Genomic DNA, 15396 nt, shown 5'->3' with positions numbered 1-15396 from the left:
CCACCAAATGCCTATAATTGGCTTGATGGACCGAAATTAGCGAAAGAGCAACGATTGGCTGGCAATAGATCTCGAACAGGTACAAGTGTTTTGGGAAATAAAAAGGATCGGAAAAAATGCTACAGTGTACAAATTTACGATCGATCAGCACCGGCTATCCAGGCCACAGGGATTCCACTGAAGAGATCCAACCCATCAGCAATTCTCTCTCGCTCTCTCTGTCTCTTTTAAGCTATTTATACCCGACAAACTCAACCTGATCGATCGACAATAATTTCACAATATAACCTTGCACAAATCTAAAAAGTGTGCCAAGCTTGTGGGCTCCGTTGGGTGGGAGACGGTTGTGTGTATGTGTGTGCTGTTCTGTTCTGTGTCTCGGTGGAAAATCCTAACCTAAGGTAATCCGGTAAAAAGTACCACGAGTGGCATGTCGCGGCATGACAAATACAGATTGCAATTCAATTCACAACGAGGTTTGTTCAGACTAGCCCTCCACCCGCGAAACCCATTGAATTTCACCACATGCCTCTACTATCTATGAAAACCCCCAAGATCCCCTAGGTTTTCCTGAAACCCATCAGACTGAAGCTGACGGAGCGGGCAGAAAATAATCGCACCAACTCTCATGTGATACGTACGGCTGTGTATATAAACAGTGCAACCCTAGGCCGCCCGCCACCATCGGAACGGCGACCTTTGCGGGAATGACGTCAAGGCACGCGACTCGCATTTGTCAGGCGCAGGGGTCCAGGTGGGAAACCGATCCGAACCCGAAACCACAAATCAGATTGCCAATCAAACTGTGTCGGTATGCGGGACAACCACCTGATGAGTCAGCGCTGCTCCAGCAGCTATATTTGTAGGCGGGCAGGGCAGGGCAAAGTAGGGCGAGTAAAACAGCTACCAAGTGCAGTAAATCCTTTGCTGATTAACAGAAATACCTGCACTCGTACTCGTAGTGGCTGATGCAACAAGGTCGAACGACTGGACTGCCGATCCGCTTATCGAATCCGCTTAGCGCCCACATGGGTAACTAGAGGGCTCGTCCGTTAAGCCTGGGCCTTTGCTTAATTAAGTTATTTGTCATGACATTTATTCGGGAGGCAATAACTTTAATTGAGCAAGGCACAACCAATAACACGACAACCAATTGCAATGCCAAGTTCCTGGTCATCCGGCGGTCATAAATCGCAATTCCCCTATAGAATTCGAGCCCCGCATTAGAATGCAATTTATTTAATTGTCAACTCTGACGCACGATCAGGTGGCGACACATTACGCAGGTCGGTCTGGAGCAGATACGACAGCTGTTGAGATGTCAGGGGATAATCGAACAGCCATCATTAGATCCCAGTGATATTCTGGGTATCTAAGATACCCCTACTATAGGCTATACAAGAATCCTGGGTTAATATTATATCTAGTAAATTGAATTGTTAAAAAGTTTAAAATTTGTATGCCCGATAATCAAAATGAGTACAGGGGTATATTCGATTTTTGATAAAAATGGATGTGTGTAACGTCTAGAATTCCTTCTAGAGAGTATAAGTGTATATATTCTTGATCAGCATCAATAGCCGAGTCGATAGAGCCAAGTCTGTCTGTCCGTCCGTCCATCCCTATGCCTAATGCTAAGAGACTATAAGAACTAGAGCACCGATATTGTTTATACAGACTTCTGTGATATATCACTGTTACAAGTGTATTTCAAAATTATCAGATCCGATTGTAATTATAGACAAAAGTAACATATTAACTTTCGGTCGCTATGCAGCGCCCACCTTTTTTCGTTCAATGCTAGCGCCGTCTGCAGGAGGAGAGCCATACTGACTAAGTATCGGGCATAAATGTAGAAGTGCGGTCGCAGCAGCAACTCGCAACGTTCCCCCTCGTCATATATATTTTTTACCCAGCAAATTGGATTACGATTAGACAGCCGAATGATGAAACAAGTTCTCTTTGGCTATATTACCATATCTATGAGTATTCTTTCAGATAATTCCTCTCAAATATAGGTATATTGAGGAGCCTGGCTGATAGTACATATATTCAAAAATGCTAAACAACTTCTTACTCGTATGTTACTTGTCGCACACTCAATGGAAAAAATTGTGGGAAAAGTAACACTTTTCACTTCCACTGCTGCAACTTCCGTTATGAGCTGCCTGTTGAGAATGGCGAACATGGGACTAGCGGCTTTTACATGTACAAAAATTCTGCAACTTGCAAGATGATGCTCAAGGATTATCCCCCAAAAACGTTTAAGTGTTCTAACAGCAGTTGGAAGCTCTGAAGTGGAAAGTGACTGGGTCCAGCCCCCAAATATTAACGCTTTTCCATAATATTATCGCTTCCCTCGATTTGTGAGCGGCCGACGCATTCCGCATTGCGGAGCCTGATGAAATACCGAAAGCAGAGAGCGGTCTGAAATTTGGCTCTGGCTCTTGGTGGGAACTCAAAAGGTGCCACAAATAAACGCTTTGAGTGGATTTGCGCAATATTTCACACTGCTTTTAATTTGTATGCATAAATAATAATTATGTGGTGTTCCCGGAAGTTTGGAAGGGTGGCAGGAATGGGATCATCGATCGATTGGAGCAGACTAGGTTCTCAGAATGCCCCCGTGAAGCCCTGACTCAACCCTAAAGTGTCCTTCCATTGAGTCTCTCCAATCGGAGGTCCAAGCCAAAATCAATCAAATTACCATTCAAATCTCTGTCCACACAAAAGACCAACCAACAATGGCAGCGGTGTGATAAATGTGCGGACAAATAGATACACAGAAAAGCCTAAAAACACAAATGTATCTTTCTGCTGTGGCTGTTCCTATTTCTGTGCTTGCTTGTGTGCATGGAAGCAAAAATATTAAATCTAATCATATAAGAATGATTTGAAATTATATTATAAATATTTGATAACCCCGCAGCACCAACAATAACAACAGGAGATACAATAATGAAAAGGGCCAATCAAGCGACAACAGCGGAATAAATATCTCGTCTCTCAGCGCTGTTTTCGGATCGTGTTCCTCCATACAGTTTTTTTCGTTTTTAATTTTTATACCGGATACTAAAAATGAGTATAGGAGTATATTAGACTTTTGGGGAATATAGATGTGTGCAACGCCCAGCCATTACGTATATATATTCTTGATTAGCATCAATAGCCGAATCGATAGAGCCATGTCTGTCCGTCCGGCTATCTGTCTGCCCGTCCGTCTGTCTAGTACTCAGAGACTATAAGAGCTAGAGAAACGAAATTTTGATTTAAACTGCTGTAGTATCACAATGAATCAAGTTTTTTTCAAAATTTTGTCACGCCCCTTTCTGTGGCATCAACCAAAAACGCAGAATCGTAGAAAATGGCTTTATCGTTTAGACTGCAGCATCTGGATCAGATCAGATTATTATTAAAGCAAGAAGGAACAAATCAATTCGCATTTGCTACGCAAACCCAGCCTCTCGTTTACTCATTCTCTCTCTCTCACAAACTCTTCTTAGTACAATGTGTGCGCCATCTGGCAGATTGAGCAATGCTGACTGAGTATCGGGTAAAAATGTAGAGTCGCGGCCGTAGCAGAGACTCACAACGTTCCCCTTGATTTTTTGTTGTCTTTCTTTTCGTATTCCGTTTGCGGCGGCTTTTGCTGTTAATCATTTTGTGGTCTGTCTTCGTTGTTGCCGTGCCGGCTGTCGGTGAACGGTCGACGGTATCATCGAGTTAATCTTGTTAAAACAAACCGTTTCAATAAATACGGCGATAATGCAATTTTAATGCCATTAAGATGAGCACCAATTATGGCCAGCACCAGGGAATCAACTATCGCCCACCTACACTGATACCCTCCAGCCCGCAGGCTTCAGGCTTGGATCCCGTTTCATCTCTGACCGAAAAATCATTTGTGAATCCTTTAAGCAGCAGCGGCGGCCAAAAGTCCTACACCTCTGGTGCTGCTTTTGGTTGGGGTCCACTGCATGGGGCCCTAATCTCTTCCCAAGATTCCGCTTTGATTTTCGCAGGGTATTACCCTAGTCGACGTGTCAAGTCGGTAACTGCTCGGGCATTCTTGTGGATCAGATCGGGTCCCATCCATATCCAACGAGCGTCTCGCGGGCAGAGGGTTAATTCGCTCCAAGAGTTTCTTTCGTGCGCATTTGACAGACTCCAGTCACAGGGATCGGAATGGGAAGGGGGGATGGAAATGGAGATGGGGTAAGGGTCTTGGGGCGGGAGTACGGACTGTTTTTTTTTATTGTTTATTTAACATTTCTGCGCTTTTATTTCGCGCTGTCTGTTTTAGCATTCTCAATCCCCTGTCCTACTGTACCACTGTCCAACCCGTCCTCCAATGATCGCCGGCTTTCAGCCAAGTTTTGCTTTGTTGTTGCTGTTCTCTGCATTTTCATTGTTCTTTATGATGCTCATTTAAAATTCAAGCTTTGTTTCATTAAGAAACACGTTCGTCCCGGTCGCAGTACCCTCCTACTCGCGGCGCGCGGCTCACTGCCCCACCAGTCATTCCGCATCCAGCGCCAATTTCGACATTAACGCCGCCGACGGCGCTACGCAGCTTGTTAACGTTTTTTAATGTCCCGATTCAAAGGTTAACAATCAGACTGGACATGAGCCTGGGACTGGAACTGCGGATGTGGATTTAGTCACAATCATTCCAGCTCCATGGCCCATTCAGGCATTGATAAGCCGGCGCTCATTATAGAAGCCGAGCAGGGCTTCAAGCTTCAGGCCAGGAATGTTAGCAGAGCTTTACTATAAGGAGTTACCCCCCCCCCAATGGATACTCGACTTAAGTTGCTTATCCTTCGAGCGCGTCAAACTGCTCTCGAGCCCTCGACAGGAGCTGGACAATGTGCGATTCTCGAAGGTACTCTACCCATCCGCCATTGCCTCTGACCCTTCCGCCCCTTTGCCTTCCACAGCTCCCGGGGAAGGGGCAAACAAAAGACGGAGCGACAAACACTTAAAGAAGGATGGGATAATGATTTGTACAATTTTGTAGTACATAATTGATGTCGATTATGCAGCGCAGTGATCGCGATGAGTGGACACGATGAGGATCGGCGATCACCTCTCAGCGATGTCAATCCATCTGGGTGGCACTGGATGGGGCGTGGCACGTTATTGGTGAGCAAGGGAGAGCTGGGTCAAGTGTCCGTGTCTCGGTAAAATCCATGTTGATCATTGTAGAACAGGTCTTCCCTTGGATAATCCCCGATTTGATGTCCATAACTTAATGCCTCGCCAATCAGCGATACCTGCTCCCCCTCTAATAGCTCAATTCGCATTGCCGTAAAATTCAGAGCCGCTCCAAGACCATCTCCATGCCCAGCTCCCACTGCATCGCGATGACTTGGATACGGAACCCACTCTCATCACATCCCATTTCATCGAAGTCTGCGGACGTCTGCTTCATGGAGAGTCGTAAAAATAAAAGTCATTGACTTAATTTTGGAAATGTCTCACACACGACGAAGTCAGTGGCTTGGAGCTAGGGGATTGGGGGGCGTGCCAACAGGCGCTTGTGATTATCCTTTCGCACGTTCGGCGTTGCTTAACAAATCATAAATATAGTCGGAGCTCAAGATCGTTGTGGTCTGTTATTGATGGTGGTCGTCGCTCAATGGGCCTGCTCTGGTGGCTCACTGCGCAAAGAAAAAAAAAACCACAAAGCAAGAACAAGGTTTCCACCTTTTTTATGGGTGTCCCAGCTTGAGCTTGGACCCAGCCCCAGACCCTGACCGTCCTTCTCCCGCTTTTATCCGCGGCAGAAAGGCTTCAATCATTTAATAAGCGTCAGCCTGGGCCTGGGCCGTGCCTTGTTTGAGCCACGACAAAAGAGCCTACCGCCATATTATTAACTTATACATAACATAATAAGGAGAGCAGAATGAGAACTGGACTCTGATTCTACGTTAAATAGCGATCCTCTTCCTTCTAGAAGACCTTTTAGGGTGCGGATACACCTCTAACACCGATCCACAATCTTCGCTCTCAAGGGCGTTGGCGCAGTCGCAGTCGCAGTCGCATTTTGGATGAAACTGCAATGCCATAGTTAAGCTGGGGCTGAGCTAAAAGAACATACTCACTGGCGATGGACGCGGCGTAAGAGCCGAAAGGGGGTCTGACCCTTTAGCAGGCAGTTCAGGGCGAAGCTTAACTACCGGAGATGCGGCTCGACTCTAGGGAAAAAAAGAAGTGAAGTTAGAAGGACACCGTATTTGGCAAAGGTCACTCACTCCATTTTCTCTGCTAGGGCGATCGGGATGAAGCAGTCGCCAAATGGTCCCACTAAGCTTCTGGCTCCTCTGCAGAGTGGAAAGGAAATCATTGATCAATGAAGCTCATACAACAGTGAACCCACCCCATGGCTCGGTTCTAGGCCACCTTCATGTAGAAGCAGCTTCCTAGACTGGACTGCCGGCTCAGCGTTTTGCGAGTATTGCTCCTGATGCTCCTTCTGAAGTAGGGCCCAACAGCGCCTGGGATTCTTAAAGAAGTCGTCGTCCATTAAGTGGTCCAGCTCATCGATTTGTTCGCGCAAGCTGCGCTGGTACTCCCGGCATCGCTTAACGTGCTCCTTCGTTCTCTTCATTTCACTTGAATTTAGCATATAGTCCTCCTGAAAAAGGCGCAACTTTTCCACTTGAAATTTGTTGTTTGCGCTCGTATAGAACCGAATTGTTTGGGGGCCAAAAACAGTATGTTCTGTTGTATATGTATACTTCTCTTCTCGTTTGACTATACTCCACCGACCTGCTGTGAGCGATTGGGAATTTGGGGATTTGAATCGGGACGGGGTGGAGATCGTGGATTGGTGATTGGGGATGCTGCATATTTGAGCCGTGAGTGTGCCGGTGGTGTGAGGAGTTGCAAGTTAATCAATCAATTGGACAAGCGAGGCTCTCAGATATGAGTTTTGATGGGCTTAGTCCATCGGTTGAAACGCGAGGGCGATTAAACACAAGAAAGATCGAATGGTAACAAAAAAATAGTCTAATGGAACGTATAAGCAAAGTATGCCAACGAAAAGTTGTATGAAGTAGGGATTTCATTAGCTTGCCTACAGGAACAACCATCAGAGAAAAGTAAGATGACACTAACAAATATTGATACCACTTGGGACGTTGGTGGGCGTTTTTAATCGTATTTTCATCCCGATAAGTCCCTATTGCTTATCTCTTCATCTTCCCAAATAATCGCACAATACCCAATAACCATAAGAAAACATACACATGTACATACTGCTTTTCGGGGCTCAAATTCTTCCCAGCAGATGCTGCTCGACTCAAAATTTTGGTAAGCTTATTAATTTAGCTTGAGAGCAAATCCAAATGCAGAACGGGGTCGAATTGAATCGAAACATAGATCATCTAATTGCCACCACTCCCTGAAAAGTGTGTTTGTGTGTATGTGTGTCTGTGTGTGTGTGGAAAAGACATGAGACTTACCAGACAATGGATGGGAAGCCAAGTGAGAAAGACACTTGATCTTTCTCCTATTTCTATCCGACCCTCTTTATTTGTGTGCGTGTGTGTGCAAGTATCTCTATCTCTGTATGCCCATCTCTGCTTAGCTCCGTTTTGGCCGCAATTTATCACACGCCACTTGTAGTCGGTTTTTGATCTAATAAAAACTGTCAAAACGTTTGCAACATGCTGGGAAAATATTTACACGACGCACACAAAGCAGAGACAGACGGAGTTACCAAAGAATGAAAGGATCAGGTGAGGGGCGAAAGGTCAAAACAGTTAGAAGGTAAGCAGACAATGGGCTAAAGGGATCACTCTGAGCGAACACACAGGCAGGCTTGGGCGGTATGACACATCAGGAATTTAGACATTAAAGGACACACAGCTGATCAGTCCTGGTCCTGGGTGTTCGCCGTTTACCAATCCAGCCCTCGATCGTTGCTATGAGGTTCGGCTCCCTATTCAAAAAGATGAAAGTGACTTTTCTCCCAACTGGCCATAAAGAATGCAGCAGCAGTCGGTCAATTGAAATGAAATGAGCAGCAGAGTCGGAGAATTTAGGGAGAGGCGCTCTGAGTGTTGGTCTTGGTTCTGGGCGGCCCCTGCACGTTTAGCTATTTTTATGGAGTTCCATAGAATTATCGCTCAACCTTAGCTTGGAGTTCTCATCTACCATATTCTCTTACGTTCTCTTCTGTTCTATTCTGTTCTATTCTGTCGAATCTCGAAATGTTTCTATTAACACGGACCCGGGGCATGGTTGGGCTTCTCTCAGATCTGTTTATACTTGCCGCCACTGGAAGAAGTTCGCTCGACTGTCAACGCCGACGCCAATAGTAGAGTAAAAAAGTGTCTTTCGCTCACGAGTGTCGGCATGGCTCGATCGCATGGAGAGAATGAGAGGATGTGCAGCTGAATGACGGCCAAGTAAGCGATCAGAAAGCATTTCCTGTCAAACCCCCCGCTCTTGCCACATTTCTCAATGTCATGAGGGTTAGGATTTCGTATTAGGATAAGGACTGGAGCTGGGTCTGGTTCTGAGTCTGAGCCAGCGGAATAGCCCAAGATTCAGTTTCTGGAACGGCTAACCTTGTCGTTGTATCGGCAACCAAAGGGGAGATTAGCCAAAAGCCAAGAGCCAAAAGCTAAAAGCCGAAAGGTCTCTTTGCCTTGCGATATTAAAATCATAAAAAATATTAAGCTTTGATTTATCGGGTGTTATAAAGTGGTGTGTTAAATCTGTTCGTGGGTAGCAGCATCCGTGTTGGTTGCCGCTAGTGCCAGAGCGAAGCGCCGATCCGCGTTGCATAGTTCTAGGCATGCCGTGGATCCGCATCACATATCCGATGCCGGAGCTTCCTTATCAGAAATCCCGCACCCGATAAGCGGAAGGCGGTGCCGACCGCGCCTAAGAGGCGGCAAGGGTTTGCCGCTCTCGCATTCGTAATGAAGCCCAAGGGTCGTGTCTACGTCCAATCGGACAAACTTTCCACAAGAAGCTACCATGGCATCCACAGGAGCGACAATGGAACTGGTTAAAATAGGAAGTTAATCCGTGACCATAATCGCGGCATAGCGCCACAGCATGCTGCTGCACCATTCCAACGATCCCCTCGCAGAATCTCCATTGAAGTGTCAGCTGTGCCACACATTGCTGCGCTCCCAGTCAGCGCAGGCCTGAGGGTGTTTCTGATGGCTATCGGTCTGGGCGTACTCTACCCCATAGCAACTTCACTTCGCCATTTATTAAATTCGTTTAAGAAATCGAAAATGGATGATAGCTTGAATCCGTAAATTCTAGCTTTGACGGTGCTCCTACATAAATAATATCAGACGGTGCTTCATGCTTCATGGACAGTTGCAGCGATATCAGCTTCAGAAGCTTCCTGCCGATTAAAGGGTATTCAAAGTACGATCTTGACTTACAGTAGGAGTCCCTGTTTCTGGTGGCGACAGTGGATGTGCAAACAATGCCAATATAAATATTGTATAGTTTTTTTACATTTAACAATAAAAACAACAACAATAACAATCGATAAGCATGCGATAACCGAGACAGTCAGAGGGACCGAAACCGAGACAGAGACAGCAACTCCCGACCAGAAATCCACAATAAACAAACAATTACGGATGCAGTGTCGGACATAGACTCGGACTTGCACTGAGAGCCGAGGCTGTGAATGCTGCTGCAGTGGAAAGTCCCCCATCTTGGTCAGCCATCCGAGTTCTCCATCCTCCACCTTCACAGCCAGGGTACGCAGACTGTTGTTGCTGCAGCAGCAGCAGCAGCAGCAATTTTTATGGCATTTTGCGTGGTGCACCCAGCGGGGAGTCAAAAATGTCCCACGACAAAAGCACCACAATGATAAGAAGTTTTAACAATGGTGGAGTCTAGCTGCAACAGGCAGAGCCAGTGCTACTTTTGGGGGCAATCATATGAGGCATATCGCTCTTGGCTAAGAATGCCCTCGTCCTCCACTATGCTCTTCTTGTCTAAGGTAAACTAATTGCAGGCGGAGCTGATTAGTCATACGCCCTCATGTCGTCATGCAATGAGGCAGCAGCCACTGCGGCATCACCAACATTCTAGAGAGGAGAAAAGGGACAGGCTGTGTGGCAGGGACAGCGGTAGTACAACAATGACATGCGGCAGCAACACGCGAGAAACATGGGGCAAACAAGACAAGAGGCCGCGGCCACTGCCGCTGCGATGCGACCATTCAAATATTTGTTAAACTTGACACCAAACAAAAGAATTTAACCGAAAGGATTTGAATGAGCCCAAAACAAGGCGAACAATATAAGCTGCGTGGCCCTGGGGCATGGGGGATGGCTGGAATGCGAAAGATAGGGAGAGAGAGAGAGAGACAACGAGGGCAGGTGCGGGTGGAGTTGCGGCTGGAGTTCCAAAGATAGGCAGCAGGTAGAGGACGCAGGAGGACGAGGAAGACAACGAGGTAGCAAATCAAACACAACAAATCGCCAGGCAAACACCAAAATCAAATTGTACGACAAAAGCAAACGATGGAGGGAGCCGAGGCACAGACCCAGACACAGTGTGGCAAGGCCACTAAGAATACTGCCATAGAAACTCAATTTAATATCAGAACAACATTATGGAAATTAAAAAGAAAACAAGACAGTGCATTGCAAACTCAATTCAATTTTAGAACAACTTTACGGAAATGAAAAAGAAAACACAGAAAATACAGTGCATTGCATCTACAACAAATATATCGGATTCGGGGAATTTTAGAAAAACTCTTTCACCACAAGCCATTGAATACTATTGTCTATCCATATTAATTCTCTGGCAACTATATTTTTAGTCACTGTGACTGAGTTGCCAGGGTCCCTCGTACCCAGTCGCCCAAGTGGTGACGCGCGCCGATCCTGGGCCGCAGTCGTACGGATCTGGAATGATCAGATCGGTGGCGAACAGTGTAGCGTGGAGTGGAGAGGAGCGGATCGGAGTCGGGATGGTGCCTAACCTAACGCAGTTATCAAAAGCCTTGAATAATGGCCGCGTTCGGCCTGCCTGCTAAATGAGCAACACGTTGCACGGCAGTCTTCTGAGGCTGCCTCTTCTGATGTCGTTTCTGCTGCTCTGCGGCTGCTGGTGGCTCGTTTTGTGGCGCTATCGCATTTGATCTCGTTTGCCGCTACATGGGATCGACAGCGACCCGCAGGCTCTGGGCACAGGATTATGTTAGGGTTAGGGAAAGAGAATGGGACAGAGACCGAGAAGATGGGTTTTCGGTGTCGAGCTCAGCCGTGTGCCTGTGTGTGAGCTAACAATGCCCATGATATCATTCATTTCTCATTTCGGTTTCATTCATTGAGCGCTTGGCCAAGTGTCGCCGATCGTCGTTGTGTCTGCCCTGTCTCCTGTCCAACCCCTGTCCAGTCTAATTTCATAATAAGAAACATCTTCAGGCACATAATAAATGAAAGCATCCATGGGCAATGGCGCGCACTTCTTATATATTTTTTTGGTATTTTATTTCTTATTTATTTTTTTTATTAGTCTTTTTTTATAGTTAACTGCCATGGAATTTCGGTGGAATGTCGGCTGTTTCCGGTTAGAGGTGTGCTGGCTCCTTTAACAGCGCGGTAGGTTGCTCGGTCTGGACCTCAGTTGGATTACATATATTCTAAACAAATCATCAACCGAGGAGAGCAGTTCTCTCAGTTCTCCCTCCCGCAGATGAGGATGTGTGTCTAACCTTTTGCATAGTCCCTCTTCATTATCATTATCACCATGATCATCATAATCATTAGAATAATCGTCATCGTTTCGAATTCCCTAATTAATGTCTACCCGGATTCATTTCATTCATCATATGCCACATAGATCGATGCCGACGCCGTCCCCTTCGTTTTCGCATGCGAAGAGTTGTCTTGTCTAAATATTTCCCCGTACAGACAACAGATTTGAATAAAAGGGTCGAGCGAGGTGATGTGGCATGGAATGGACGGCTGCCAAGAGGAAGGAGCCCCAGAACGATCAGGCGGCGTCTGTTCACACGACGGCGAAGGCTGACGACGGTTTGATAGCCGTGGCCCTGGCATGGAGAGCAGAACATCCTTAGGTGAGTCCGATCCCAAGACAGAGACTGAGGCATCGTGTTGCTCAATGTGTTGAAACATGAATGAATCTTGTTCACAATTTGGCAACAACACGTTTAGCACGAAACGAAGGACGACAATGGCTCGAACTCTCCGGTCTCCGTTCTCTCTTCTCTCCGGTTTCCTTATTCTGGCCTTATTCTCAGATCCATTGTCAGCGGTCAACGAGAAGGGGCTGAGGCGAGGACTGGGACTGGGACTGGGGCTGGAGTCTTTCCCTTCCCTGGATCGGCGTCATAGCGTATAAAAATTATTAGCAGTTGGTCCTCAGTCGTCGGTGTTCGGTCCCCGGTTGCCGTTCGCTGGTTAGTAAAACATCATGTCGCTGTTAAGGGTAAAGTACCCGGCACTGAGTCAGACGGGGGCCCCAGAGAAGGAGCCAGCCTCTAAGGTCCAATTTGGAGTAGCCGTAGCGTCAGTTTTTGACCCAGTCCCCTGACCGCTGCCCCCTATTCCCAATATTATTGGTGGCTGGTGGCGGCGGTCGAGCTCGGTCCGATCTGCCTAGAAGATTATCTGCTTATCTTGTCTTGTGCTCGTTTCGATCGACTGCTTATTCATGTTCTTGTTTTGGGGGCCCAGGAAAGGGTCAGATAGAGGACTCCGACGGGTGTAGTGCCTCATGAGAGAGTTCGAGTGGTGGAACTCTGGCAGATAACTTTCTGTCAGGGCATCCCTCGTTCAGTGTGCTGTTAGGCTCCTGGCTCCTTCCGTTGTGTGTGTTCTATTTATACGCTTGATGTGACACTTGCTATTCAGTCTTCAGTTTCAAGCTTCAGTCTTCAGCACGTCAGTGCCTGAGGGGTGGAATGGTGGGGCCTTGACATTGGTCATTGGTCGGTAAGTGGTTGCCGGTTAGTGGTTAGTGGTCAGTTCGACCAAGGGCCGTCTAATAAGAGACAGCCACCGCCTGTTAACACTTCGGCGAACCTCAAAATATGAAAACCGAAACCGACACCGAAACTGAAACCACAACCGAAGCGAGCCTGAATCGGAATCGGTGGACCTCACACCGATCCGAGGCTCCTGTCTCTATCCTCTCCCTTTTGTTCCCCTAACGAGGTGTCCAGGGAATGATGTCGATGACGATGACGATATTCGAGACACTTTCTCTGTCGCTGCGAAGAGGTGATGAGTGAGAGTGAGACAAGGTGATACTCCTTCTTCTGCTCCTGCTCCTGCGCCTGCTGTTCCCCCGCGAAATGGACTCTCAACCTGAGTTGCCGATTGAATTTCACACGTGGCTTAGTGTCCGCCCGCATTAAGCACGCTTCATCGACCCACAGCCAAAGACAGAGACGGAAGCAGCGACAGAGATATAGAGACAGAGAGAGAGAGAGAGAGAGAGAGAGAGAGAGAGAGAGAGAGAGAGAGAGAGAGAGAGACAGAGAAAGAGTAAGAGGAAGAGAGAGAGACAGAGAAAGAGTAAGAGGAAGAGAGAGAGGGGAGCAAGATACACTGCGAACTAGGGAGTGTGGGAAGGAGATGGAGATAGTGTGGGCTGTTATGCAAATAAGCCCCTAAGAAGACTCCGACTGCGGCCGAAACCGAGACCAAGACCGAGACATCGCCATCTTGGCAGGCTGATGGTTGATCTCGCGCCATCTTGGACGCTCCTCCACCATCACCACCTCCTCTAGCAGTAGTCTGGCAGCATTTGAGAATGGCCATGATGCCATTGTTCTGTGTTTCTGCTCTCTGGCTCATCCGATGGCATTCCACAGATTACGCAGTCAAAGAGAGAGAAAGAGAGAGAGCTTGCTCGAGAGAGGGGCAGGGATAAGTCCTGGCTGCCAACTTCTTCTGGACCTCTGCGTATGAATGAGTTATTTCGGACTTAATCGCACCGTTTGCATCTTGGCCAACGACAAAAATGCCTTCTTCTTCGTTTTGGCCAGGTCTCTGGCTGTGACTCCAGCTTTGCCTCTGACTCTGACTCCGTCTCCAAGTTGGACTCCGTCGGTGTCTCTGGCCACGTTTTGTTTCAGCCTCTGCTGTCCTCCATTTGATTGAACTGCTCAATGAAATATGCAAATTTGTTGCCTCCGCTTAATCAACTGCAAGGCTACCTCAGTCTCAGTCTGAGATTTAACCCAGGCTTCAACCTCATCTTCGGCCTGAACATCAGCCTGCCCAAAGGTTTTTTTGTGCATCATCATCATCATCGCCGCCGCCGTCGTCGTCGTCTGCATTCGCCCCAACACATTTGAGGTCTTTTGTGGTCTTAAATATATCCTGCTGGTGGGTACATTTTTCTCTGCTGCGCTTTGCGCCTTCTTTCCTCTTCACAGCGTGGTTTATCGGATCGCGGCGAGGGTAAGTCACGACTTTACCGCCAAGAAGCTTCAGTTGCACTTTTCTGAGTCCAGGTCCAGTTCCCACTCCCAATCCCAGTTGCAATTTGGCATTTGTACCCAGATGCACATACCTCCTGCCTATTATCCTGCAGAGTGCCAATTCTTAAGTACAACTAGGTAAAGCCGCCGTCGCCTCCGACCCGGAACGGGGCTTAACTAGCAGAACGCCGAGGGTATCAGGTGTTCGCCCCTCTACCGTTCCACCACACTCTAGGCCACCGCTTTAATTGAACTGTTCTTTCTCGCCGGCTAATTACACTTAATTGCCTTTGCTAACAAACGGAAAACTTCGCCACAGTTTGGCAACTCAATCAAGGCGCTATCACAATTGCAGCAGCAGCATTCGATCCATAGTGTCCATGTCCATCAAAAAGTGATTGAAATGCAGATGCTGGCTGAATCTGAATCGGAACCTGCGACTGAAATTGAGAGTGACATGCCATTGGCCTCTGGCCATTATCTAAGCAGCTCTGATCGGAGTCAACCTTGATGGATTCGACGTGGTTATGGACATCGACCCATCCAATCCCTATCTGAGATCCCCTGCCACGCCCCCTGACAAGCAATCCGTTTGAGTTGGGGGCTAGCGCCGGGCCAGGCCAATCCAGGCCCACCCCAGTCTCAGTTCCTAGTGTGTATTTCTTGTTCAATGCGTTCTTGAACAAAAGAGGGAGGACGAAGACTCGAATACCCTGCAGGGTATCAGTGGATATCTTGTGGAAAGTTTGCGGAGTTACTCGTACGGAAATTTCCAAAGCAATAAATAAAGCGTTTTATAACTCTTTATATACTTATTTATTTCAAAGGATAAATACTGTGAATAAGGATTAGTTTGGTTGGATTTTCACGTAAATATACTAATGCAACTGTTAAAGACAGAAAGTGATTGCCTCTGTGTGGGACACGTTCTTGGAGAAAGT

General features: G+C 47.2%; 1 protein-coding gene across 1 annotated transcript; it reads right to left on the bottom strand.

Moving 5' to 3' along the window:
* Nucleotides 1-5786: 5786 nt before the first annotated feature.
* Nucleotides 5787-6696, bottom strand: LOC6601761. Its single transcript, XM_026994033.1, has 4 exons — nt 6383-6696; nt 6258-6326; nt 6108-6200; nt 5787-6059 (listed from the first exon to the last, which is right to left on the bottom strand). The coding sequence occupies exons 1-4, from the start codon at nt 6629-6631 to the stop codon at nt 5934-5936; spliced, it is 537 nt and encodes a 178-aa protein (XP_026849834.1). The 5' UTR covers nt 6632-6696; the 3' UTR covers nt 5787-5933.
* Between the last annotated feature and the right edge of the window lie 8700 nt (nt 6697-15396).

Source organism: Drosophila persimilis, unplaced genomic scaffold, assembly GCF_003286085.1.
Source record: "Drosophila persimilis strain 14011-0111.01,24,50 unplaced genomic scaffold, DperRS2 tig00001145-arrow-arrow-pilon, whole genome shotgun sequence".
Taxonomy (NCBI): Eukaryota; Metazoa; Arthropoda; class Insecta; order Diptera; family Drosophilidae; genus Drosophila; species Drosophila persimilis.
Note: the sequence above shows the minus strand (reverse complement) of the source record. Positions and strands in the feature narration are given on the sequence as shown.